Source organism: Brassica rapa, chromosome A03 (genome assembly GCF_000309985.2).
Source record: "Brassica rapa cultivar Chiifu-401-42 chromosome A03, CAAS_Brap_v3.01, whole genome shotgun sequence".
In the NCBI taxonomy this organism is placed as follows: Eukaryota; Viridiplantae; Streptophyta; class Magnoliopsida; order Brassicales; family Brassicaceae; genus Brassica; species Brassica rapa.
In genome coordinates this window covers 13,570,120-13,595,350 of record NC_024797.2, presented here as the reverse complement: position 1 = coordinate 13,595,350, position 25,231 = coordinate 13,570,120, and the positions used below count along the sequence as shown (strand labels likewise).

The 25,231-nt window shown below is 37.2% G+C and overlaps 5 protein-coding genes across 5 annotated transcripts; 2 read left to right on the top strand and 3 right to left on the bottom strand.

The window, feature by feature from the left end:
* The first annotated feature begins 773 nt into the window (after positions 1-773).
* LOC103858584 (uncharacterized protein At4g10930) lies at positions 774-7,170 on the top strand. The gene is made up of 15 exons (XM_033286128.1): positions 774-1,050; positions 1,163-1,228; positions 1,516-1,601; positions 1,742-1,832; positions 1,927-1,976; positions 2,179-2,248; positions 2,322-2,431; positions 2,837-2,902; positions 3,176-3,567; positions 3,695-3,748; positions 3,882-3,957; positions 4,056-5,076; positions 5,165-5,239; positions 5,596-6,621; positions 6,697-7,170. The coding sequence occupies exons 2-15, from the start codon at positions 1,166-1,168 to the stop codon at positions 6,940-6,942; spliced, it is 3,426 nt and encodes a 1,141-aa protein (XP_033142019.1). The 5' UTR covers positions 774-1,050; positions 1,163-1,165; the 3' UTR covers positions 6,943-7,170.
* Positions 7,171-7,403: 233 nt separating this feature from the next.
* Positions 7,404-21,043, top strand: LOC103858583 (RNA polymerase II transcriptional coactivator KELP; the record flags this gene model as incomplete). Its single annotated transcript, NM_001301994.1, is given in 4 exon segments — positions 7,404-7,710; positions 7,786-7,891; positions 8,183-8,439; positions 21,017-21,043. Coding segments are annotated over 3 exon segments (492 nt in total). The 5' UTR covers positions 7,404-7,416.
* Positions 11,197-13,742, bottom strand: LOC103858582 (tricyclene synthase, chloroplastic). The gene is made up of 5 exons (XM_033286180.1): positions 13,479-13,742; positions 12,893-13,169; positions 12,257-12,638; positions 11,850-12,068; positions 11,197-11,743 (listed from the first exon to the last, which is right to left on the bottom strand). Exons 1-5 carry the CDS (start codon positions 13,683-13,685, stop codon positions 11,563-11,565), a joined length of 1,266 nt encoding a protein of 421 aa, XP_033142071.1. The 5' UTR covers positions 13,686-13,742; the 3' UTR covers positions 11,197-11,562.
* LOC103860088 (bidirectional sugar transporter SWEET7) lies at positions 12,810-20,053 on the bottom strand. The gene is made up of 5 exons (XM_018657765.2): positions 19,921-20,053; positions 19,789-19,825; positions 18,995-19,376; positions 18,694-18,813; positions 12,810-18,364 (listed from the first exon to the last, which is right to left on the bottom strand). Exons 1-5 carry the CDS (start codon positions 19,967-19,969, stop codon positions 18,296-18,298), a joined length of 657 nt encoding a protein of 218 aa, XP_018513281.1. The 5' UTR covers positions 19,970-20,053; the 3' UTR covers positions 12,810-18,295.
* Positions 21,044-22,131: 1,088 nt separating the features above from the next.
* Positions 22,132-25,036, bottom strand: LOC103858581 (protein KINESIN LIGHT CHAIN-RELATED 1). Its single transcript, XM_009135961.3, has 4 exons — positions 24,165-25,036; positions 23,457-24,070; positions 23,046-23,337; positions 22,132-22,603 (listed from the first exon to the last, which is right to left on the bottom strand). The coding sequence occupies exons 1-4, from the start codon at positions 24,845-24,847 to the stop codon at positions 22,366-22,368; spliced, it is 1,827 nt and encodes a 608-aa protein (XP_009134209.1). The 5' UTR covers positions 24,848-25,036; the 3' UTR covers positions 22,132-22,365.
* Between the last annotated feature and the right edge of the window lie 195 nt (positions 25,037-25,231).

Here is a 25,231-nt window from a genome sequence, read left to right as displayed (position 1 = left end):
TTAAAGAAAAACTTCATTGATTTCCCTGAAGTTGCAGAAGAGCCTCATTCTGCGTTGGTGAATCTTTTGCATTTGCAAGAGGAGACTGCTTAGAGAGGACAAGAACCACTTTCTCTTCATTCTTTCACTCTGTAATTATTATATTGAAATTTAACACATGAAAAAAACTTGATGGAATTTATAAGAAGCTCATGAGATTCACCAATGGTGGAGAGAGAGAGAGAGGATCAGATATTCAAAAGCTCTTGAAGCTGCGTATTGATAGCCTAAAGATAACCGAGTCATATATATGTTTTCTTCATCAGTGAGTATCATTCTTTGATCTCCTCCAAGAAGAGAAGTATTCTTTGATCTCCACCAATAAGAGAAGTAGTCTGTTTGTTTCACAGACCTTGTACAATTTCAAAGTGCGGAGGATGGTGGTGGGTGATGGGGTTGCCACCGATTGGATGTGCACCGTACTACTTGCAGAAATACAGGAGCCACAATGGAGAGTGTGCAGAAGAAGTGAACAACATGATCATTGAGTCCAACTTCGTCATGAGATAGATACACTGTCCATCAGCTTAACCATGAGCTTCGAGGCGTGTCCATTATCTACTGCGACGTGTTTGAAAGCGCAATAGATATCCTCAAGACCCACCAACTCCACGGTATACAACTTTGGGCTCAATTTATTCGTGAGTTAGCGTAAATGGCCCACATGAATCAGAAAGAGTTAGACTAGTCGACCCATAAAGGTGAATAAAAAGCACGTGTGGTCCTTCTTTCGTTGTATAAAATTGGAATTTTTTATTCTACAGCGAGACGAAGACGTAGTAGTTTCATTTATTTTCCTTATTAACCCTCAAAGTCTGTATTTGGGACTAGGAGGTGACGTCATCTTCTCCCTCCGTGAATTTTCACACCTCTTTCCCGTTTTGCCCTTGGCGAGAGAAAAAAACTTAAAACCTTTTTCATCAATTTCCTCGGAAGATATTTTAATTTCATCCTCTGGGTGGGTTTCTGGAGATTTTTCTCTTAGGTTTCTTTCGTAGTTTCTGATCCGAGGTAGGTGGATTCTGCCTCTTTAAAGTACTTTTCTTCAGGGTTCGTTTCTCTCGTCGGAGGAAATCGATTTCGTCTTTGATCACTTCGTCTGGGTTTTTTTCCTCGTTTTCAGGAAATGGAGCTCGATTTCGACGCTGGGAACTTGCTTGAAGACGAAGCTGGTGAAGTTGGTCATAATGTTAGTGTAAACTTGGGACTTTCTGTGCCTATTTTCGTCGCTTTTGGTTGACCTAATCATTGGGTCCACTTTTTTTATCTTTAAACTTTGAAATGATTCTCCTGCAAACACTTGTATATGTAGCTTCAGAGTTAGAATCATGAACATTAACCGCTGCGTTAAGGATTTTATTTTATTTGTGTCACGTTTTCTAGGGCTTGTTGTTCTTTTTTTTACTCTCAAGGATGAGGTTTTGTGTAAAAAGTGTGTTTGTGTATTAGTTTTGATATCTAGTTTGGTTTGAACAGGATATGGCTGGATTTGAAGGGGAAAGGTGTGGGATTTGCATGGACATCATTGTTGATAGAGGCCTTCTTGATTGTTGTCAGCACTGGTAAACAATACCTTCTTTCCCTTTTGCTCTATTTTTTCTTAGAGCCCTCCTTACACCTGCCTCTGCTTTGTGTGCTTATGCACTCTGTCTCAAGCAGCAGGAGACTGATTATTTTTTGTCTGTGTTTGATAAATCTTCAGGTTCTGCTTTGAATGCATTGATAATTGGTCTTCGATTATGAACCTCTGCCCTCTCTGTCAGAGAGAGTTTCAGCTGATTACATGTGTCCCTGTAAGTAGTCTCTTTCTTTCTATCTCCAACATTTCTCATCATTTTTGTAAGTGGAGTTAGCTGATATGTTTTTTTTTTCTGTTTGACTGTGAAGGTGAATGATTTTGGGGAAAGCAGCAAGGTTGATGAGGTTTCGCTATCTGGGTACTCTTTTCATGCTTCTCTTTTCCTCGCTGAAGAGCTTTACTTTCCTCAACGATCTAACTGGTGTCTTTGTTGAGTGGCTTATCATGAATTCCAAATGATATAACATGTGATTGGAAAGTTCAATATAGAAATCTGTACTGTGAAGCTGAAAAACTGCTGTAATCTACTGACGTTAAGCGTAACTATCATATACATGCAGGGATGAAGATTGGTGCGTTGAAGAGGACACTGACGCCCTCTCTTCTCCGTCACACTACATTGACGAAAATGTAAGTATTATCATATATGCCTTTTCCAAGTCACTACAAACTACGTTGTTTACCTTTCCTAATCATTTTGTAGGCAGTTATCTGTTTAGATGGAGATCTCTGCAAGATCCGTAACACCTTCAATTACATTGGAGGGGATTCTAACCTCGATACATCAATTGCTTGTGATTCTTGTGACACATGGTAACTATTACCTGTTGAACCTTATTCATGGCCTCTTTCTTATTTGCAATGTGTCATGTTGGTTCTTTTACCTCCTTTGTTGATAACTGAAGTTCTTTGTCTGGTGAACTTCTGGTGCTATCTAAGTTGTTACCGTGCCATATAATGTTTGTGGCTTCTGTGCTTTTATATAAAGATTATCGTGTTGATAGCTTAGTTTCCCTACCGGTTTTTAGCGACCACCATCGCAAGAAGGAAGTTTATTATATGATATGTATACTGGTCTTTGTAATCTTGCACGTCCATGTACTTACTTTCTATTGTTCTAGATTGTTCAACTTTAAAGCATTCTTTTCTGGTCTTATAATTTGATCATAAAAGCTACCTTCTAATTGTTAGCTTCCTCTATGTGCTATGTCTTTACAGGTATCATGCTGTTTGTGTGGGTTTTGATCTGGAAATCGCATCAGAGGATACATGGGTATGTCCGAGGTAGGTTCCATTCATATAATGACTATAGATGATTGCATAAAATATGATTCGATTTATTTCACCAATGCGGCGTTCATTTTATTGTCTCTGTTAGTATTAGCCGACTAGGTAGACATAGTTTTATGGGAGAGCTTCAGCCTTTCACTGATTTCCTTAACTAGAAAAGAAACAGTTAACCAAATCTGAGTGAAGTCTAATACTTAGCCATATTATCCACTTTCTCTATATTTTTCAGCTATCTTGTCATAGTCTCTCGTCCTTTGTTGTGAACAGGTGTCTCTCAAGTGAAAAACCATTCGAATCTGATGCTTCACCAATGGAGACAACAAAGCCCCCGGCGATTCCTGAAAGCACTAATAGCGGATGCTCAGTCGAGGCAATTTATTCTGGAAATTTTTCAGTCACAGTTGCTGATGATGGCGAGACAGCTCTTGTCGTGTCAACAGTCAAAGGAGACGAGTGGCCTATGAAACCAAGTGATACCAATGCATCGTTAGTTCAAGCTATGGTGTACGGAGATCCTAATAACTCGGGTAGGAAGGAAAATACAGAGCAAGTCCCTGGAAAATCGGAGCTCATGCAGTCCTTACCACATCAATTATCATCTGAATTACCACTTGAGTCAAATCAGCCGTTGTTTGCTGCACAGATGGAGATTAGAGCAGGTATATTGATTATTTATACAAAGTTCTCTGAGGCTTTGTTGTGCGTTCTTGTCACGTATAGATTCTCAATATGCTTTGTCCCTTGTTGCTTCTGGGCGTGATATTTTTGCGTTCTGTGCAACTGTAGACCCTGTTATAGGACTTGAAGAAAAGGAGTGTCTACCGGTCAATGTTGAGAAATGTAAGAAACATACTTTCCTTTGTTGTCATGCTTATCTTCTGCTTTCTTTCATTTTTATGGCTAAATGCAAATGGATCATTACCTACATCTGCATAGTCTAACATGGTCCAACATGATGTATTGTGTTTGCCAGCTCTTTCTAGTACAGCCTTTTCCAACTCAGATGTTGCTAGTGTTGTCAGCTTAAAGAGAAAACATTCAGATTGCAGGTCAGTTTAACAGATGAAATCTTCTTTTCTTGGTACCATCATTCCCTCTTTACTCTGATTGGTGTCAAATGTTTGAGCGTGTGCCATTTCTTTACCAGTGGTAATGATGACAATTCGAAAATCAAGGCAGAGATTGCAGAACGTCTCGTTAAACCAAAGCTAGAGGAAATGGAAGAAAAAGCTGCCATTCGGCACGAGAGCAGATCCCCTTCAAACAATACAACTGTTGATATATTCAGCATTGTTAAAGGATTTGGGAGTAAAAAGAAACCCGCGCTTCCAAATACTACAGATAAGTCTTCAGAAGGAGAGAATGCTGTTGGTTTGAGGGTAAAGAAGATTAAGAAGACACCGGAAGATGATAAAGAGTCATTGGTTTTGGTTGAGAAACTAAGGAAAGAAATAAGAGAGGCCGTTCGTAACAAATCAATGGAAGACATCAGAAAAGACCAGTTTGATCCAAAACTCTTGGCTGCCTTCAGAGCTGCTGTGGCAGGATCGAAAACGGATGAAGCACCTAGAAAAATTCCGGCTCTGGCACTGAAGGCAAAGAAATTGATGCTGCAGAAAGGAAAAGTCCGAGAGAATCTCACTAAGAAAATTTATGCAGATACAAATGGGAAGCGGAAAAGTGCATGGCATCGGGACTGTGAAGTTGAGTTCTGGAAGCATCGGTGCATGAAAGCTGGAAAGCCTGAGAAAATTGAGACTCTGAAGTCTGTTCTTAGCCTCTTGAAGAAAAATCCAGCTGACACCGAGAAAAATGTTTCATCTGAAGCCCCACAGGCTTCAAATCCTATTCTCTCCAGATTATATTTGGCAGATACCTCTGTGTTCCCGAGAAATCATGATATCAAACCTCTTGTGGGATCGAAAGAAACAGGACTGGACAAGACCTTACCAAAGAGCAGTGATGTCAAAGGGAACAACTCAAATGCTGCTGGATCAAAAATAAACTCGGGAAGCAAACCGCCTATTTTTGAGAATCCAGATGAGCTGAAGAAAGACAAAAGGAAATGGGCATTGCAGGTTCTTGCAAGAAAGAAAGCTTTAGCAGGCAGCAACTCAAGCGAAGACAAAGAAGGCTCTCCTGAGCTCAAAGGGAATTATCCATTGTTGGTGTGTGATTCTCGGCCCTTGCTTTGTCAGCTTTTAGATATCTGTTGTTTTGAAATTGTTGCTTGTTTGTTTCTACGATTGCTGTCAGGCTCAACTTCCAGCTGATATGAGGCCAAACCTTGCGACCAGTCGCCATAATAAAGTTCCTGTTGCAGTTAGGCAGGTACGTGAATAGCTTTTTACTTCAGTTTATAATTCTTCGTTGTATTGTTTAGTTCTAAGCTCATAATAAGTTACCTGATTCTAGATATTGAAGGGGAAGTCACTGGCTTTTGATATTCTTTTAGCTCTGGGTTTGATAGCAGAATAGGCTTGAGCTATTAGCACATGTTTCACTTGTAGAGGAGGTCTACAATACAAGATTCCATGCTTGTCTATAGTTTAATGAGTGCCATGTGTACACGGTTATGTGTTGTTGATTTGAGAAAAACTGGTGAAATAGCTAGCCAATCACTCTTGAAACTGGTGAAAAAAAACATGTGCTTGTTTTTGTTCATAAGCCAATCACTCTTGCTGCAGGCACAATTATACCGGCTGACAGAACATTTATTGAAGAAAGAAAATCTTCTGGAAGTTCGAAGAAGTGCAGCAACAGAACTAGCCGTTGCAGATGCTATAAATATCGAGAAAGTGATCGCTGACAAATCAAGTAGCAAGGTTGTGTATCTGAATCTATGCTCACAAGAAATACTGCACCATTCAGAGAGCAAAGCGATGGACACTAATGCCGTAGAACCAACTACTTCACCACCACTGTCTAATAACGGAACCGAACATGTTGATGACAAAGATTCAGATGATGTAGCCGTTCTTCAAGCGCTCAGAGCAGCTGGTCTTGTTGATTCACCACCAAACAGCCCAAACCGTTCATCAGAAGTTCCTCCAGATAAAGAAGACGGTGCTTTGGACAAAGCTAAGGAGGTAGGCCCAGATAGTGTACTGGACATTGGTTCAGTTCCTGATACAGACATCTTTGGGGATTTTGAGTATGAGTTAGATGACGAAGACTATATTGGTGCTACCAAGGCTACAAAAGCTGCAGAAACACAGCAGGATGAAGGTTTGACTAAGGTGAAGGTAGTTTTATCCACTGTTCAACCTGAGAAAGTTCTAAATCAATCTGAGGTCTTGGGGAATGAAGAAACAACAATAAACCAGGAAGGGACAACAAATGGTGAAGAAGATGGGAAGAGCTTTGTTCCTATGGAGCCTGTACCTGAAGCTGAGGCTGAGGCAGAGGGAGAAGGAGAGGGAGGTGAGATCCTTTCTTTAGCTGAATGTGAAGAACTGTACGGACCTGGTACAGAGAAACTAGTTGAGAAACCTCTCACTGAAGGATCTGCTGATAACGGTCTTCAAGCGAAAGCACCTGATTCAGAGTGCGAGAGCAACACGCACAGAGAGTTCATGGCTTCAAACTTCGAGAAGACTTCCATTCAAGAGAAGAAACTTCCCACAAGGATCCCAAACTGTAATCCAAGCGAGAAGCCGTCTAAAGAAGAGAAAAGCAAAGCTGATGGGTTCAGTGACTCCATCATCAAGAAGGTAATAAAAGCTATTAAATTTCTTATGTCAAAATCGCTCATTTCCTGACAGTTCTCTCCTTTTGTTCTTTTATAGGTTGAAGCATACATCAAAGAACATATCAGACCACTGTGTAAGAGCGGAGTGATAAACGTGGATCAATACAGATGGGCAGTGACGAAAACCAGAGAGAAAGTGATGAAGTATCACAGCAAAGCCAAGAGTGCTAACTTCTTGATCAAGGAAGGCGACAAGATTAAGAAACTCGCCGAGCAATATGTTGAAACCGCCGCTTCTTCTTCCACCGGAGCTCACCACAAGGAGAAGGACAAGTGCAAGTGACAAGCAGCAGATGCGTAAATAAGATGACGAAGGAAACAACAGCTAGTTCAGTCTTAAAAACAGTATATAAATTTAAGTTATCTATCTTTTGTCTTCTCCACGAGTTTTGGAGATTATTATGTCATCTCTCAACAGGCCATTTGCATTAGAATGCAGTTATGGAAAAAAGAAAATTTGAAGATGGGAAGTTATATTATATTACATGGAAGAGATTATTCTCATTTGTCAGTTTTAGAACTTACGGTATTTAAACAATTGCATCAAAGTATTGAATCTAGTAAATGCTTAACCGAACCAGATTGTCATAAAGCTGACTCCGGTTGAAGTATTGGGGCTCACTCAACGACTGCCACGTAGGATCATCGAAACGGCATCGTTGGAACCGGGACCAAACCGGACAAGAGGAGAAATCTCCGATTACCTGATTTGGAGAATACTCAGAGAGAAGCCGCCGCCAAAAAGAAAACCCTAAAGATGGAGGAAGAAAGCAAGGCGAAGATCGAGGAAACGGTGCGAGAGATTCTGAAGGAATCGGACATGACGGAGATGACAGAGTTCAAGGTCCGTAACCTCGCTTCGGAGAGACTCGGCATCGATCTCTCAGACAAATCTCACAAGGCGTTCGTGCGCGGCATCGTCAAGTCGTTCCTCGAAGAAGTGGAGTCCAAGCAACAACAACAACAGGACAAGGAAGAGGAAGAGGAAGAAGAAAGAGCTAAGGAGGGAAACAAAGAGTTTGACGATGACGGCGATCTCATCATTTGCAGGGTATAAGGGTCACTATTAAATCTCATACTCTGATTCAAAACCATATGAATGAATTGTTTATGGGTTTTTGTGTAGCTGTCGGATAAGAGGAGAGTGACGATTCAGGAGTTTAGAGGAAAGAGTTTGGTTTCCATCAGAGAGTATTATAAGAAAGACGGCAAAGAGCTTCCTTCTTCTAAAGGTAACTACTACACTCATCACTCTCTTTTATCATCTTTACTTCTTTTTGCCAATATTAAATCATTTACTTAGAGTTCTTGTTGTTTTTGGATGTATTATGTTCCATTTTTAGTATACTAAAATGTTTAGACCCAATTTGGCTGCTCAACATGTTTTCTATTAAGACCACACGCGATCCGCTCTTCAAAAAGTATAACAAACTAGCGAACTGTGCTCAAGCAGCCAAAATGGATATGCTATGATCTGTTTCCAGTCTCTGATATATTATATTTTATTATTATTATGTATGCAGGAATAAGCTTAACAGACGAACAATGGTCAACGTTCAAGAAAAATATTCCAGCTATCGAAGCTGCTGTCAAGAAAATGGAATCGCGTGTCTGACGAACTTGTGGTTGATTCTGCTTTCAGAAACATATGCAAGTGTCTTGTTGAATCAGTGGTGCAAAATGTTATTGTGTTTATGTAACTTATTTTCTTTCTTCGGTTGGTCGTAATGTGTTTCTAAGAGGACCTGGCGAACGAGCCACTATCATCAGAGTATTCAGTATCTATATCGGTTTAACCGTTTCAACAAAACCACTTTCTTAGGAATTGTTTATAACTCTTCCATTTTCCAAATTCCGTTTCTTCTTTTCCGGCGACCCCCAACTCTTCTAGGGATTAGTCTACCTTGCTTAGCAACGTATTCTATAGTTTTCTTATTTATTGGCGGCAACGAAGAAGATATCGAGCTGAGAAACTCTTCCAAAAATTTACTGAACCTGACAGTACACACTGTGTTTTCAGATATCATCAGACTGAACCACTTGGAGACGTTTTGGTTTTCCTTACCGGACAGGAAGAGATTGAAACGTAGTTGAAGCAAAGAATGAAAGTTTTGGGTTCACAGAGATCTGAGATCATTTATCTGTCCTACCTACTCAAATCTCCCGACCGAACTACAGGCAAAGAAAGTGTTTGATCCAGCCCCTAAAGCTGTCATGGGTCACTTCTTGAAACTCCTATCTCCAAGGCTTCCGCAGAGCAAGAACAATGTTTCAGGTTGTACAGCGTTAAGGACTTGGAGGCCACCACGATACCTGAAAGTGCAAAGAGCAAACCTGGCAAGTGTTGAAGAGTCTAGCTAGGGATCCAACATGTGTTCAACTTTGACTTCATGGATTCTCCACCTGAGAGAACTCTCTATTAAAGGCTCCACGCTCTTGGTGCTTTGGATGGAAAAGGTGAGATTACTTAGTTGGGAGAAAGGATGGTGGAGTTTCCTGTTGATCAAAGATGATTGTTGGTTCGGCTCGGTTGAGATAGCCGCCATGTTTTCTACACGAAACTCCATCTTTTATCGACCATGTAGGAACCAACACAGAGAACGTTGGCGATCACATTGCCTTGTTAAGGGTGTGCAACTCCTGGAAAGAAATGAACTACTCAAGTCAATGGTGCTACTGAGAACTACATTCAAAGAAATTGCTAAAGGGTCTCAGTAAGAAGTGGTATGATGACTTCCTTTTGGTTTGATTCATGGTCGTCTATGGGGAGATCGTGGGTGGGCATTGCAGCTCATGCGACAGTATATTCATCCAGTTGGATTTTCAGAGTGGCTCAAGAGTTAGGTGTGAAACTCGGATATGATGTTGGATATGCTCCATTAGACTTCAGACAAGACAGTTATCACGTACATGACTGAAGGGATGCTGTTGCAAGAGCTTCTCTAGAACCGAAACTCGATTTTAGCAAAGGTTAGGCCGACTACATGCAAAAAGTGTTTGATCTCTGTCACTCTGAAGGTTCTCATGGCAGTTGACATTCAGGTTTATTCCGCTGATGCTCAGTGAGTTCTGTGTCCGCAAAGGTCTACAAACATGGAACAGGTTACAGGTGTTAATGATGGGCAGCAAAGAAATACATACAGGTGCTAGATGCTGGGCTGAACATAAGCTTCTCATCATAAGAAGTGCTAAGCGACGTTTATAACTTGCTTTTGTAAAATTTCATTCATTTACTTATTCAAAGTCCATGATAGTGGCCAAACCAGCAGCATTTATAGTTAATTGATAATTTTTATAGTTATAAATAGAATTTAGAGTGTGGGGAGACAATCGGCCTTTGTAGCCGGAAGAGTTGATTGAGAAAGAGAGATCTGGTGGTGATCACAACTCTTGAGATTCTAGTAGTGCATGTCCTCAAGCTTCTCCGAGGGATCAAAGGCTGAGAAATCGTCGTCTTTTCCGTAATCGTTGTAGTATTCTTCTCCGGTGAGCTCCTTGTGTAGTCGCTTGTAGTACCAGCTAAACAAGTCAATATCAGCTATTGTATCACATCAATCAATAGTACATCTGTACAAGTATATGGTAATTTTTAGTTCTCTCTCCAGACAGTAGGAAATAAAGTCTGGGTAAACATATCATGTGTGTTCTGGTTTCTGTTACTTGCTAGGATAGTGCAATCCTAACACATATCAAGTTCTAAACGGATTGAAGTGAAACGTGAATTGAATCGAAACCTTAACACAAAAAGTTGAATGATGAGAGTAGTAAAAAGTAAAAACTAATTCGTTTTTATTACTTGAGTGGCCTTAAACAGCCGATTATGTACAAAAGCAACTGCCTCTTACATATTCGGAGGACTTGCAGCAAACATAGAAACATTCAAAGTAGCTACTAAAACTTTCAGGCTCCTACATTCTCAGAGCTTATTCCATCTTTTATGACTAAGTCCAAAGACCAAAGTCTAATAAGACCAACAATTTATTTAAAAACATACATAGTATACAAGTTAGTCCAGAGGAATGGGGCTAAAGAGTACGGACATGACACGATCAATGACTTTAGATTTCTCTGGACAGCCATGGCCATCTCCGTATTGATACATGCATTGCGACATGCGTGCCAAATTTATTACTGTTTCCGCAAAATCTTGAGGGATCAGCGAAGAGTGATTTTCTATTTTCTCATAATTCATTTCATCCCACATGTCGTTGATCATCTTGTGCACGTGCATGCGTGCTTTCTCTTCTGAAACTCCGGTCTCGTTCATGTAACATTGGATCGATTTGAGGACATCTCCTCTCGCCATTTCATCCTATATATATTCATAAAATATAGACAGCCATATTATAAGTTATATATTTCACAACTACGTACAGGCATATAGAGTTCAATTTTATAATAAATGTTTAAATGCAATTTTTAGAATACAGGTTGTGGAAATTGTAATCATTATGTTAAGGTAGTTTTTGCAAAGCGGTAAAATTTCTATTGGTGGCAAGCTTCGACTAATAATTTTACCTAGATATAAACCGATGGCTATAATAAAAAAAGTGGTTTGGTCTAAACGGGAAAAGCGGTTACAATTGGTGACAAAGCTTCGACTAATAATTTTACAAGTTGAGCTAAAATTATATAAACTTGGAAGAAATTGATTTACCGGCGAGGTTACAAGATCGTTGGCTAGACGGAACACAGAGGAAGAGCATCTGACGATGTTTTGTTGGTGTTCGGACAAAGTCTCCAAGACTTGAACAGAGAGTTGGTCCGAGAATACACAGTAGAAGTGAACAAATATATACATCAACCATCTGAAACTAGGTACTCATTAAAATAAAGTATTTCTACAGAAAATATACTTTCGAAAATGTCTTCCTAAATTGTCTTCTTAAAGTGATAAACTGTTTTAACAAAATATCCAAAACAAAGATAATTGGTATATACTTACAGACTTTTTGAGGAAAGGAATCACGTTGATATCTTTATTTCTGAGGATATCACATCCAATGTTATTTACTTCATTGTAAACAACAAGAAAACACAACCTCATGTACTCGGGGAGGTCATCAAGACGATTCACATCCCAACTGCAACATATTTATACAGAGAAAATTTAATCAGTATCATGCTTTATCGTAATATATAAAATAACCAAAATAATTGATGTAGAAATAGAAGTGTGGGAGTCTTTACTTTTCAAAGGCGGCAGTGAAGAGTTGAAGTTCTTCAAGAGTGCCATAGATATCGTAGATGTCATCGATAGTTGTAAGAAGTGCATTTACTTTGGTTATTATTCGTCTAACATTCCCAAATTGAGGCTCTTGGATTTGTCCAGTAGTCCAAAAATAATTCTCCACTATCCTATCTCTTGAAAAGTGAAGTTGATTAGCTAAACCTGTCTCCCTCCACCAGCTTTACAACACATGTATAGCAAGAGGAACATAAAGAGTTAAACTAAGTTATTTGAATTTAAAAAGGCTGGAATACCAAGTTAAAGTTTATGAGTTTTTAATCTTACAACTCATAGATAAATGTATGGCTTATGTATTTATTTTATTTAAATAGATGTAAATTGATATATGATTATAGTTAGTATATACCTGGAAACGTATTTGAGTTCTTCTTGATAAACAGCTTGTACGATATTGAAATCGAGCTTGGAGAATTCAAGTAACATAGGGTTCTTGTGAAGTCTCTTTCCATACATATCTATGTACCATCTCGTGGCTAGCCTTCCCATTCGCCAATGATATGGCATATCTAACGCTTGGACCACCATCTCCACATCACAGGATGCAAGATCTTTACTACCATGAGTATCAACAAAGTTTTTGAGTTGTTGTGTTGCAAAAACTCTAACGTTTTTTTGCAGTTTAGTGTCCGATTTTGTTGAAAGATATGACGCCTCGTACAGAGATAAGAGGCCATTTATATCATGGCTGTCAAACTTTCCACAGTTTTCCATGAAAACATCAAATACATCTGTAGTAAACAATTTCATTAGATTTAGATACCAAATCTATTGTTAAAATTTAATCATATTTATGTTTCTTATTCTCTGATCTACATGGAAAACATCGTTTAGGATCTAACTAAAAACAGTTTAATAAAATATATTAGAGACTACAAATGGTAAGAAAAATTAAACAAAATAAATTTTAAATCATGCTATTAAAAGGAAAAAAGGAAGAAATTTATTAAAGAGAGGGTTTAACATTGTACAAGTGATGATTTACCTTCTGGAACATTGAAACCATGTTGTCTGAGCAGTCGGAATTCGAGTGCAGTAGCATGTAGATCGTATTCCATGTCATACTCCACGAAGTTTCTTCTATCTTTGTGATAAGTAAACGTCAAAATATTGTCGATTTCCCGTTCAAAATGGTAAGAAACGCCTAGTTTTTGCAGATCGTCAATGAGCTCCAATTGTTCGAGATGAGTGGTCCTCTCGTCATTGAGCATCTTCCTCACATTTTCTTTCAACAAATCTCTCTCATGCACACTTTCATCTTTCTGAAACCAGTGCACATTGAAAACGAACAAAATTCAAGAACTCAATTATACGACATCGTTTTATATTTATATTTTATTAATGGGAAATATACTAAGATCATGATTAACTCCAGTTTCTTAACTGAAGTTCTTAGTTTCGGCTAAGAGATAATTCTTAGTTTTTCTTAGTTAAAAACTAAAAAAAACTAAAAACCGTCTCTTAAATAAGATATATAAGAGCCGTCTCTTAGCTGAAAAGTGTAAAAAAAATGTGACATCATGAGTTAAGAACCTCGGCTAAAAGACCGGATTAATCATGCCCTAACGTACCGTATATTTATTCTCGACCGAGAGGAGGTGGTGATGGTCCCAAAGAGAAGGCTGATAGTTTGCGGAACGACGAAGCACAACTGGAGACTCATCGGCCCTTGTTGTTTTGGCTACTATGGTGCAAGTGAAAGACCGAGGACGTTGGATTCGCTTCACAAGGCTATTCCTGTAAATAAGAGGTGAACCCATCTGCAGTAGACTAGCCATTGAAGAAAAGTATTACTGTAGGTAGAAGGTACTTGGTAGTAGATACCTATTCGCATGAATATATATAGATAACATATAGTAGATGTTAAACATCATGTCCACGCATTTGCCCTCAATTATGCGTCTTTTAATATTTTTATAAATTTTGTAGTGCCATATTGTAGTTTGGTTCCCGTTTGGCTTATTATGAATTGCTTAATATAGTAGGTTTTAACCACGTGTCTTATAGTATTTTATATATTGGCTTATGATGGTTTGATTCCCGTTTGGTAACATCAATTATCAGGGGCAAGCTAGAGTCAATACTTAATTTTTTTGCCATATGACCTATAATAATTTGTAATTTGAATCTTTTAAAAATGTAAATAAAATTTAAAAGAAAGAAAAGAAAAAAAACAGTAAGCTCATTTAACAAGATAAATTAACTTATGGACAAAAAGCGACAAAAACAACTTAACCTATTTATAAAATAATAATAATTAAAATTTTAAATTAAATTAATTAATATATTTTTATCCGATAAAAGTAAACAGATATAATTTAAGTTCTGAAATTCATATCTTTCAAAATATTCGTTAAATTTTATTAACCCTAATTTATGTCAACATTGACAGTAATTCAAAAACTTCATTTTTTTTTAACTTTGACTGGCAACAAGAGATATCTTTATATAAGAAATTTGATCAAGTGTATTTAGTATTTTTTTTATACAGTGGTCTATTATTATATATGGTAACGTGAACTGCTTTTATATAATTAAGTTTTAATCACGTGTTTTTTAGTATTTTTATATAATGGCTTACTATTATTTGGTACATGAATTGCCACGGATAAGCTAGAGTTAATAATGGATGAATGTGCATCCATAAAAAAATTGAGCATATATATATATTTGTACTTTTATATTGTGGTATATTCGTATATATCTGGTAACATGAATTGCTTTTATATAATTATGCTTTTAATCACGTGTCTTTTAGTATTTTTATATAATGGCTTTTTTTAAAGTTGATTTATTATGAGAAATATTACATAATTCGACAACCGACAATATTACCTGCCTTATAAGAGTCTAACTGCATCACCTGAGCTGTCCTACAAAAATCATGTATGACCGAGTTTACTTGCACTATATTGAAGATCTCTTTTAAGTCTTTCTTCCGTAGCATGCATAATTGTTTAATAAATCGCTTTCTCCGGGAATTGAAACATGGACCTACTGGTGTAGAAGCATTAGTGAATCCTTAGTTAAACTATTGGACTAAAGGGGCTTCAACATATAATGGCTTACTATTATTTGTAATATGAATTGCCTCAGATAAGCTAGAGTTAAAAAAACTTAAACATACCCCCTCTGTTTCTTATTGTAAGTAGTTTAAAGAATTTTTTTTGTTTCAAAATGTAAGTAGTTTCCAAATATCTAAATAAATTTTACATTTATTGGATATAGTGTAATCAATCGAATAATATCCATTTTTTATAATTGGTTAAACTAATTAATTAAATATTATTTTTCTTAAAGTAACAACTTTTTTAATATTAGTGTTTTTAGTCTAAACTAGTTACATTGTGTATGTTTTATTAATTTTAATTGAACTTATACTAATTTGTAATCCATCCATTAAAAGTAGAAAACAGTCCATTTAATATGATAAAGTAATTTAACCGAATTTTTAAAGAGAAAATGCCTAAAATAAAGTAAACATAGTTTTTTGTTACAAAAAAATAGGCCTAAACAATTTCCTAAAAGAACCAATATTTAGATATTTTAATGCAAGTACATATATTTTCCTAAATCAAATTCAATAATAACTTGAAATGATAGTGAATTACGATCACGTCCTTTGAGCAAAAAAAAACAAAACAAAACAAAATTTCAACCATTATAGTTTTGAGAATTTTGAAAGCAATGATGAAATCTGCATAGTAGAATTTACATCCATAATTTGGTTTTATAATTAAAACTTAAAATTATCACAACTAATTTGATTTAAAATTGATATAACTAATTTAAATATGAATAGTTTGAAAGTTTGTTAATAAAAAATGAAAGAATATTGATTGTACAATTCATGGTTTACACTATGGTTTGATGATACATGTGTGAAGTCCTATTTTTATAGTTATGGTGAGATTTAGTATTTGTAATTTTTCTATTAAAAATATGAAATTTATATTCGAGTGTTTAGTTGTATATATTAAATGTTTTCATATCTGACACAGTGTTAAATCAAAGGTTATTCTGTTTCGCATTTAAGGTTTAGAAAACTTAATTAGAAGTCATCTTAACATTTACATTTGAAGTTTAATATAGCTAAAGATAATTTTGAATATAAAAGATTTAGAAGTCTACTTAGTTGAAAATTATTAACTTCAAATTACAAACGAGTTAATTATTTTAACAGTTAATTAAATAAATGAATTATATTAAATAAATAAAGAAGATGGTGATTTACTGAAAAACGCAGAGTCCTATCACATTTGCTGTCCACAAACTTTGTCAGTTTGCTTCATCTCCACGAGCCCCTCACTTTCAAGCAGCTTACAGGATATTGCATTACTTGAAAGGCACGATAGGTCATAGCCTTTTCTACCCTGCTTCTTCAAATCTGGAGCTGTCTGCTTTTGTCGATGCTCATGACACTAGATGCAGTGTGTCTGGCTATTGTATGTTTGTTGGCACTGCTTTGATTTTGTGGAAATCAAATAAGCAAGACACGGTAACGAGTTCTTCGGCAGAATCTGAGTATCGAGCGATGTCTAAAGCAGTCCGAGAAATTATATGGTTTCGAAATTTGCTTCATGATCTCTGGATTGAAATTAAGGACCCTGCTCCTTTGTATTGCGACTACACTGCTGCCATACTCATTGCCAATAACTCTTTTTTTCACAAACGGACAAAATACGTCGAACGTGACTGCCATATTGTGCGTGAGCGAGTTAAGTTAGGCATGATCAAGATTTTTTAACATTCGTTTGGAGAATCAGCTTGCAGATATCCTAACAAGCCTCTATACCCTGCAAGATGGAACATTAACATATATGCTCCATCTTGAGGGGAAGTATTGGTTTATAGATATATGTTGTACATGGTTTAGTTAATCACAATTAGAATAATCCATCTTATATATCATCACTTCTCTGATTTACGATAAAAAATGGATTATTTCTTCTTGTATATGAGTCTTTCGAGACGTTTATATAGAATGATATTGTTGTGATGTTAAAGAATGGCTTGAAGCTGGGAAGTTGCAGAGGGTAGTGTTAGTGATTATGAGAAAAGCTACTGGTGAAGTCTTGTAGAGTTGGAACTTTCGTATTGAAACTGATGCTGAAGTTGCTGAGAAAGGGTGAATCTTTTATTGTTGATAATGTTCTTGAAATTTAGTTTTCAGAATAGGAATCTTGATTTTGCTTTTATTCAGTGTATCGAGAGAAAAAAAAGATATAACAAAATGGTTAATTGCGAGGATGAGTATTCTCAGGAGTACCAGCAACACCTGATATAACTTTAGCAACGTCACCTGCTGAAGCTTCTGGCTTCTTTTTACTGTACAAAACCATGTAGCCAAGTCCACCAATTATCACAAATCCAACCGCTGCTGCTCTCACAGGACATATCCCTAACGATCGTCGCTGGCACAAAACTTCACTTGACTGCTTCGCTGCTTGGTCAGGTCCCGCCATTTCCCTTTAAAAAAAATATATATATTTCTCTATGTATATGGCGTCTCTCTTTTCTGAGAAAGAGTTTATATAATGTCTTTCTTTATAAGTGACTTGTATCTCTCAAAGAAGTTTCTTCTAAAAACTGTTTTGTAAAGTTTGTTTTTGTGTTGTTGAAAATTTGGAATTTGTAGAAGAGATTTGTTTGTTATTAAGGCCAAGCGCACTCGTAGGACATGCTAAAGACTCGCTCTAATTTGCTATATCTTAATTCTTGCTTTATTTTATATTTAGCTTCATAATCAGCTAACTAATTGTCTTGAGAAATTGAGTAATAAAACGAGGAAACTTACAGATTTTTTTCCACGACAACTTTCATGCCATAAACACATAGCACACTGCGAATTTGGTGGGATGAGTTATTTTTTTATGAAGTAGACTAGTTATAAAACTTGGAGATGGAAGGTGGTGAATCACTTAGGTTTGAACCGAAGGCTTTAATCCATACATTTTATATGACACATTCTTAAGATTATTTTTTGTTTTAATTCTTTGTAATTTATAACTACAAACTTATTTCTAAGCAGAATTTTTTTTTTAAAGTTCACCTCAAGTCCCTAAAACCCTAGGCAGCATATTATGAATGATGAAGGTGTCAAGGTGATAGATTAGTTTTTATTTGAGCCCACATAATCTTATAAGTTATAACATAACACCCAGTACTTTGAAAAGAGTACATTGCTCCTAAAATAACAGACACTGGAATTCATGAACGAAGATTGCAAAAAGTGTGACGAAGTTTTCACTTAAATGAAAAGGCTGATAATCGGACGGTAAATAATAGTGTGAGAAGATCAAATCAAACGCCGTTAAGCCGTTGATTGAAATTTGTGGGTTTCTCAATAGTCAATACGAACGAACGCACTGGATATTTCTTTCCGCCATTATTTATCGTAAGCAGCGTACAATATTAATTGGGCCAGTCCAAATACACATCCAATTCCATTTGGTATCTGAAAAAGAAAAAATAATGTTATTATGAAAAACAATGATAAAACACGTTTTCTCAACTAAAAAAATCAACATACAACTTTTCATTTATTTTACTTATCATAGTTAAATCTAGTATCACAAAATATCAACAATTATTGGCACAAAAAAACAAACAATTATACAACTTTCATTCGGCTATATTTTTTGCATAACTAAATCTAGTTAAGTAGGTAAATCTAGTTATGAAATATAGATGCACACACAAATGTTAAATCTAGTTTTTTTGTCAACATGTTAAATAGGTAAATCATGAAAGTTTGATGAACAAAGAGTTAATAAAAAAACTCACAGCGATGAATGGATCGAATTGTATGAGTGCATAGACTGTCCAAACGCCTGCGTTTAGAAACGCAGCTAGCGACAGCCAAAACGGCATGAACTCCACGCTTTTTGTTTTTATTACCGTTTTCTTCATATTTTCATGTAATTATTTTTCCAACAAAAACAAAAATTTAGTTGCAAGTTTTATGTACTTAACCAAAATATATTTGTATAAAATATATAATATTAATGCACCACTAAAGATAGAACCACAAAATGGGGAAATAATTAACAAGAAAACAATAATAACTTTAATCCTCAAAACATACCATGACAGATAATGGAGAAGCATACATCATCACGTTGAAAACGCAACAAATGATTCCAACGCTCAACGAACGTTCTTTGGTAGTGTGTTGTAGAGTGAAGACCAACACTGTGAGAACAGCCACGAAAACGGTTTCACCCGCTAAAACAGCGGCTATTACCAAACGCTGTTTTTGACGGCCGCAGTAAACGAAAAAAATGGTAATGAACACAACTTCGATTATGATCCCTGTGCCGTTGATTGTAAGGACCGGTGTGTTGTGCGGATGTACCATAGGGAGCCCATACAGAACCCAAACGAGGCAGTTTATGAGAGTCGCTAAATACGGTACTGGTGAATATTCCTCTGTTGACTTCTTTTTCACAATCTGTATGAACGTTGGCCTGAATAAAAATGAAACATAAAGTATTTTAGTTTACGTTTTGCAACAGTTTTTTCTTATTCTACAGTTTTTAAGAGCAACAGCAGTTTATTCTACGATGTTACCTACAACGTGTTTATATCTTTTTGAAGGAAATCTAGTAAGTAGTCTTTCTTAATTTTTATTAAATTATTAACAAAAAAATTGTTGTGAGAAAAGTATCAACTTAATACTGTGATTACCCAAGATAAAAGTTAAAAGTGATGAAAGCAAAAAGAAACTCAGATCTTTCAAGAGAAACCATATCTTGAATAGACGAAAAAAATTTCTTTTCCTTAGGAAAATCAATTATATAAATGATTTACGAATCTCCCTCCGTGCATGTAGTTTCATTGTTTCAGACAATTTATTTAAATAATACAAAGAAAACTTACGTTGGTGATAAGAACAAAAATAGAGCGATGCCATTCCCTGAAATTTGATCATATGAAGTGAAAAGAACACACTATATTAAAAAGAAATTTGTTTTATAAAAAGTGTAGATGTGAATAATCAGAAATATTAACCTATTATTGCCACAATATTTCGAATAAGGTTCAATTGTTCAGACACCATATTTCGATTGTAATTAAAGACAAAGATGATGGTGGTGTAGAAGAAGGAAACTACGAAAACGAGTTTAATTAAGTGATTTGAGAAACCATTTTAGCTAGTAGTCAGAGAAGAAGGTTGGTCGATGGGTGGTGTTTATATAGAGTGAGAAAAGAACAGAAGGCTGCGAGAGACCATGAATTCAAATGATGTGATGTGAATTGATATACATACATGCACCGTGTGCAATGAAATGTGAGTAAGCAGTAATTATCACTTTGTAAAACTATCTTTGGAAGGTAGTTGAATTAAAAACACATTTATGGTACTTTTATATTCACAAACTTCGTGGCATTTACATAACTCCTTTTAACTAACTTATGGTAGACCAATGATTTTTTTTTTTGGGCAAAGATGGTAGACCAATGATAAATGATCTATTATCTACATGAATTCATCCAATAAAAATGATGCTCGGAACTAGAAAATAGTTAAAATGTGACCCTTCTCATAAGATTGATTTAATAATTGAATAGTAATTTTATCTACACACTATTTTCACAAATTCAGTGATTCAAAAATTATAACCATTATCCTGATCCTATAAAACGAGTGATCATAACTTTTTGTTTAGCTTGCTTATCTAAAATCATCTTCAGTAGTTTATTTTATTTTTTACTCTAAAATAAAGTAACTCTATAATAGAGTTTGAGTTTACTCCGATGATACTATATTTTAAAGTATAAAATAGAGTGATGAACAAAAAAACAAGTTATTCCATGGAGTAAATTTATTTTCACTCTATTATATAGTAAACAATAGAGTATTATTCGAATATTTTTACTTTAAACTAGTTTACTTTGGCATCAGTGATAATCTTAATATAAACAGCGTTCAACTAGCTTTTTTGAAAATGCATCGTTTGAGTAGAGTATAAAGTCTCAACTAGAAACTAAAATAAATTAGGATTTGTGTTAATTATTTAGGATGTGTGTTAATAAATTAGAATCTTTTGAGCACAAATTTAGGTGAAGAAATTTCTACGTAATACATGTGTGTGTGTATGTTTAGTTGTTTATTGTTTATTATGCTACCAGAATTTTCTTATATACAGAATTATTTTGCAGGTTTTCGAAGGCTAAGTTTTTATATTTCTTTTTGTTGAAGTTTATGACTTGGACCAAAAAATGTTCAACAATTCTTGTTTTTTCTTTTTTTTGTCTGGTTAATTATGCTCGTACAAATTATGAGAAATATTACATAAACGATATTACAGCCGACAATTCTACCTGCCTAATGAAAATTCACGTCTGACTGCATCACCCTGAGTAGCCCTATGAGATCCATTTCTGACGGTACTCATTGCGCCATGCTGAAGATCTCTTGTAAGTATTTTCTCTAATTTTCTGCATAATTCGCCTTCTCCGGGAATTGAAACCCAGACCTCTTCCTGTAGAAATTGCGTTGTCTGGGATTTGAACCCAACAATTCTTGTTTAATGGCCAACTATGATTGAATCACATTAACTAAAAGAAATTCAAATTTTGGTCTCTCAATTTACTGAATGAACATTTTTTTTTCAGGAAGTACATTATAACCCTTTAAACCACCATCAATTGACATTTTAACCCTTTATATCACAATCAATTGAGTCTGATCCCATATGTATCATGGCAGTATAAATAGAAAATTCTTACTTTTTAGGATAGAGATTTTCTTGTAGAGATACTCATTCCTAGTAAAATGGTCTGTTTTCTCCACTCTAGTTGATGTGATTGATTTGTTTCTACATAGATCCTTAACTTCTTGCCCTCTTTAGTTTTTCAGTTTTTAAATTTATAAACGGGTTGTTTAGACCGTTCTCTTTTGTTTTCCGAAATAAAATTATGGATGTTTTCTTGTAAATAAGTTGAATGTGTAGAATAAAAGAAACAAAAATTTCTTATTTCCAATGTTTAGTTGAGTGTTATATTCTTATCCGGTTTAGGTTAATTTAAATCGGTCTAACTTTGACTTCACTTTAGAACGTCATCACTTCGACCTGACCCAGATCCGATCCATACATCTTATTAAGTTTCAATCTCGTTTGTTTGTCGGCAAGTTTACTTTAGTGATTCGCAAATCAAACTTGTGCAAGCAAGTACCGATACTTCTGCACAATTACAGAAACAAGCACAAGCAAGAAATATAAATTTTCGAAAAAAGAACAGAATTAAAGAAACTCTCAAACTCAAACAAACAGCTCACCAACTTGGCAGTACTTCACCAAACTCGAATAATAAACACGATACAGGAAATTAATTCATCAGCCTCATACTTATGATACAGAAAAGATCAAATAAAATAATGATAACATAATACTATTGAGTATATATATTATATGTGAATGATTTATTATATGTGGTTACGATTTGTGTTCTTCAGAACTTGAAACCGAGGCCAGGCCATTTCTTACCAGATGCCTCTTTCTTGGGAGGTCTTGCGTTTGGATCGATAAGATTCTGTAGCGACTTGGCTTTGTAGTTCCGTGACCGCCCTGCTTCCTTCAAAAGCTCGGCCAAACGCTTCTTCTCGTCCTCAAAATCAGGATTTGCAGTACCGAGCTTCTCCTCTCTCAGCTTCAGAACCTGCTCCAATATCTCAATGGCATCTTCTATCCTGCAAAATGACATAGCCATCAGAAACATGAATTGTCTTTACTAATCTGGTCTAACCGGTTCAAACTGAACCGGAACCATACCGATAAATGGTTCCAAATCTAATGCAAATGAAAAAATATCTGGTTACGTTTTCATTTTGTATTTAGTCCAAAAAAAGCAATCCTTCCAAAAAAAAACATATCCAAACCAAACCATTTCAACTTTAATGAATAGTACCCGGTTCAACCGGAAAACTGAAAACAGAAAAGTCTAAACCAGAGCTAATTGGGCTCTCCTAGTTTTCATATATCATATCGACCAGGTTTTGGTTCCGGTTTACGTGAAGATAGCAATAGCAGTCAAGTTCACAAATTTGAACCCAAACCAGTTGTGCTTATTGTTTTGATAAACCATTAGATAATACAGTGAGTTGAGTTGTATGTTAAGACAATTATCATTACCTTCCCATGGCGTCGTACGTGGCAGCCAGATTGCTGTAAACACCAAGAGTGTCCTGATCACAAGGACCACGTTCTTGTTCGAGAATCACTCTTGCTTCTTCAAACAGCTCACCAGCCTCATCGATCTTGAAAAGCTGAACGCACGCCAGTCCCATCTGGTTCAACACAACTCCAAAGAAAGCAGATTTCTCACCAGCTGCCCGCAGCTTAGTCACAGCGCTCTCAAACGCGTTCCTTGCGTCCTCATACCTCCCCAACGTGTAATACATTACTCCCATCCGCGCCTCTAACCCTACAAGTCATTCACATACAAAAGCCAAAACTAAAGCTTGACAACCCTAAGAAGAGTACTTTTACGTTCAATTTAAGACCACAGACACGTCATAAACCATCCCAGATAGAAGCTTATACCTGCAATGGCGCTCTGCTGTCCTGGTTTATCCTCGAGAAGTTTCATTGACTTTTGAAGTAGCTTCAGTGCTTCCTCAGGCTCATCCACAGACTCATATATCGCAGAGATCTCTGTTAACCCACCAGCAATCTCCTCAACAGTTGTCCCAGGCACAGGCTTGTTGTATATCCTCAACGCATTCTCGCAATAAGACTTAGACTCACGGAGCTTCCCCGTCCTGTGGTAAAGCTCAGCCAATCTAACAAACACCGACGCTACCGTAGGATGAGTCTCTCCCTTTGAGGACTTGAACACAGTGAGAGCCTTCTGGTAAGAGAACACAGCTTCATCGAACCGACACAGCGACATGTAGATGTTCCCAATGCTGACATCGATCGAAGCAACCTCCGATTCTTGCCCGCTCGCGATCATGGCCATACTGGCGAGGACGAGGTGCTCGAGCGCGTTCTCGTAGTCTCCTTTAGCCTCGCAGATGATAGCCATCAGCCTCCTATCAGCCGCCTCCTCGAGAGATGCCGGTTCGCTATGAGCACGGTGGATCTCTAGAGTTTTCTTGCATAACTCTTCAGCTTTGTTGAACTGCATTGCTTGAACATAGGCTTCAGCTAAGTACCTGAAACACGTGGAGTTGTTTAATTGGATAACTACCTGCAATCTCAACGAATTCAAACAATAGCCACGTGGCGTTGTTTAACTGGATAAGTTACCTGCAAGTTTCACCAACTCGAGGATCCGTTTCGCCTAGAGTCTGGATCTGGATCTTGAGCCCCTCCTCGTAGCACGCGATGGATCTATCGATCTGACCTAGCATCGACAACGTGTCGCCGAGCTGCATATGCCCGGAGAACGCGGCGAGGGAGTGGTCGGGCCCACGCGCCGGATCCGGGACCTTGATGGCTCGCTCGAGCGGCGGGACCGCTTCGTCGAACCTCCCGAGGCTGCAGTAGATCGCGGCAAGGACGTGGAGGCTCATGGCGAGATCGAGAACAGGTCCGCCGTCGCTACCGCCGGGGACGGGAGGAGCAGCGGCGGCGCAGCATCTCTCGAAGGACTTCGTCGCGCGGATCGCGTAGTCGAGAGCCTTGTTGGGACCTTCGCCGGAAGCTATGGCGTCGCGAGCGAGCTTGAGGAGGAAGGGGCCGAGATCCGGGTTGTCGAGGGATGGATCGTCGACGTCAGGTACGGCGGCGGCGGAGGAGACGCCCGGCGAGTCTTTTTTGGCGGATCTGCCGGGCGAGGGTTTGGATCGAGACGGGGTGGAGGAAGGGGTCTTCTTCATCGGGGTTCGTGGAGGTTGTTGTTGTTGTTGTTGCGTGTCGGGGACGGAGACGCGTAGCGGCGGAGCATTGGCCGGCGTTTTGACTGAGACTAGGCCTGGCATCGTTGGCATCTAATGTGTATTTGCGAGAGAGAGGATTTGTTTGTATCGAATGTGGAGTCAGAGATCCAAGTGGAGAAGGAGACGAGTCAGTGAAGGGAGCAAGGGCACTTTCGTAATATACTTTAGATTATGAGGAGATTACGGTCATCTTGTTATATCATTTTTCTATTTGATATCGGTTTGGTCGGTACATGAATCATCCGGCGTTGCGATAATGTATCGTACTAGTAGTTGCAGTTGTAGTAAAGTCACACGAAAACAAAAGTCGACGAGTATCACGAACCGTTCCAACCAATACCATACGGCCACGTGGTAATAATAGGGAAGATAAGCTCGTGCCAGCTACTAAAGATGACTTCTTTTCCTTTTCGCCAATTAAAATGTCAGCTTGGC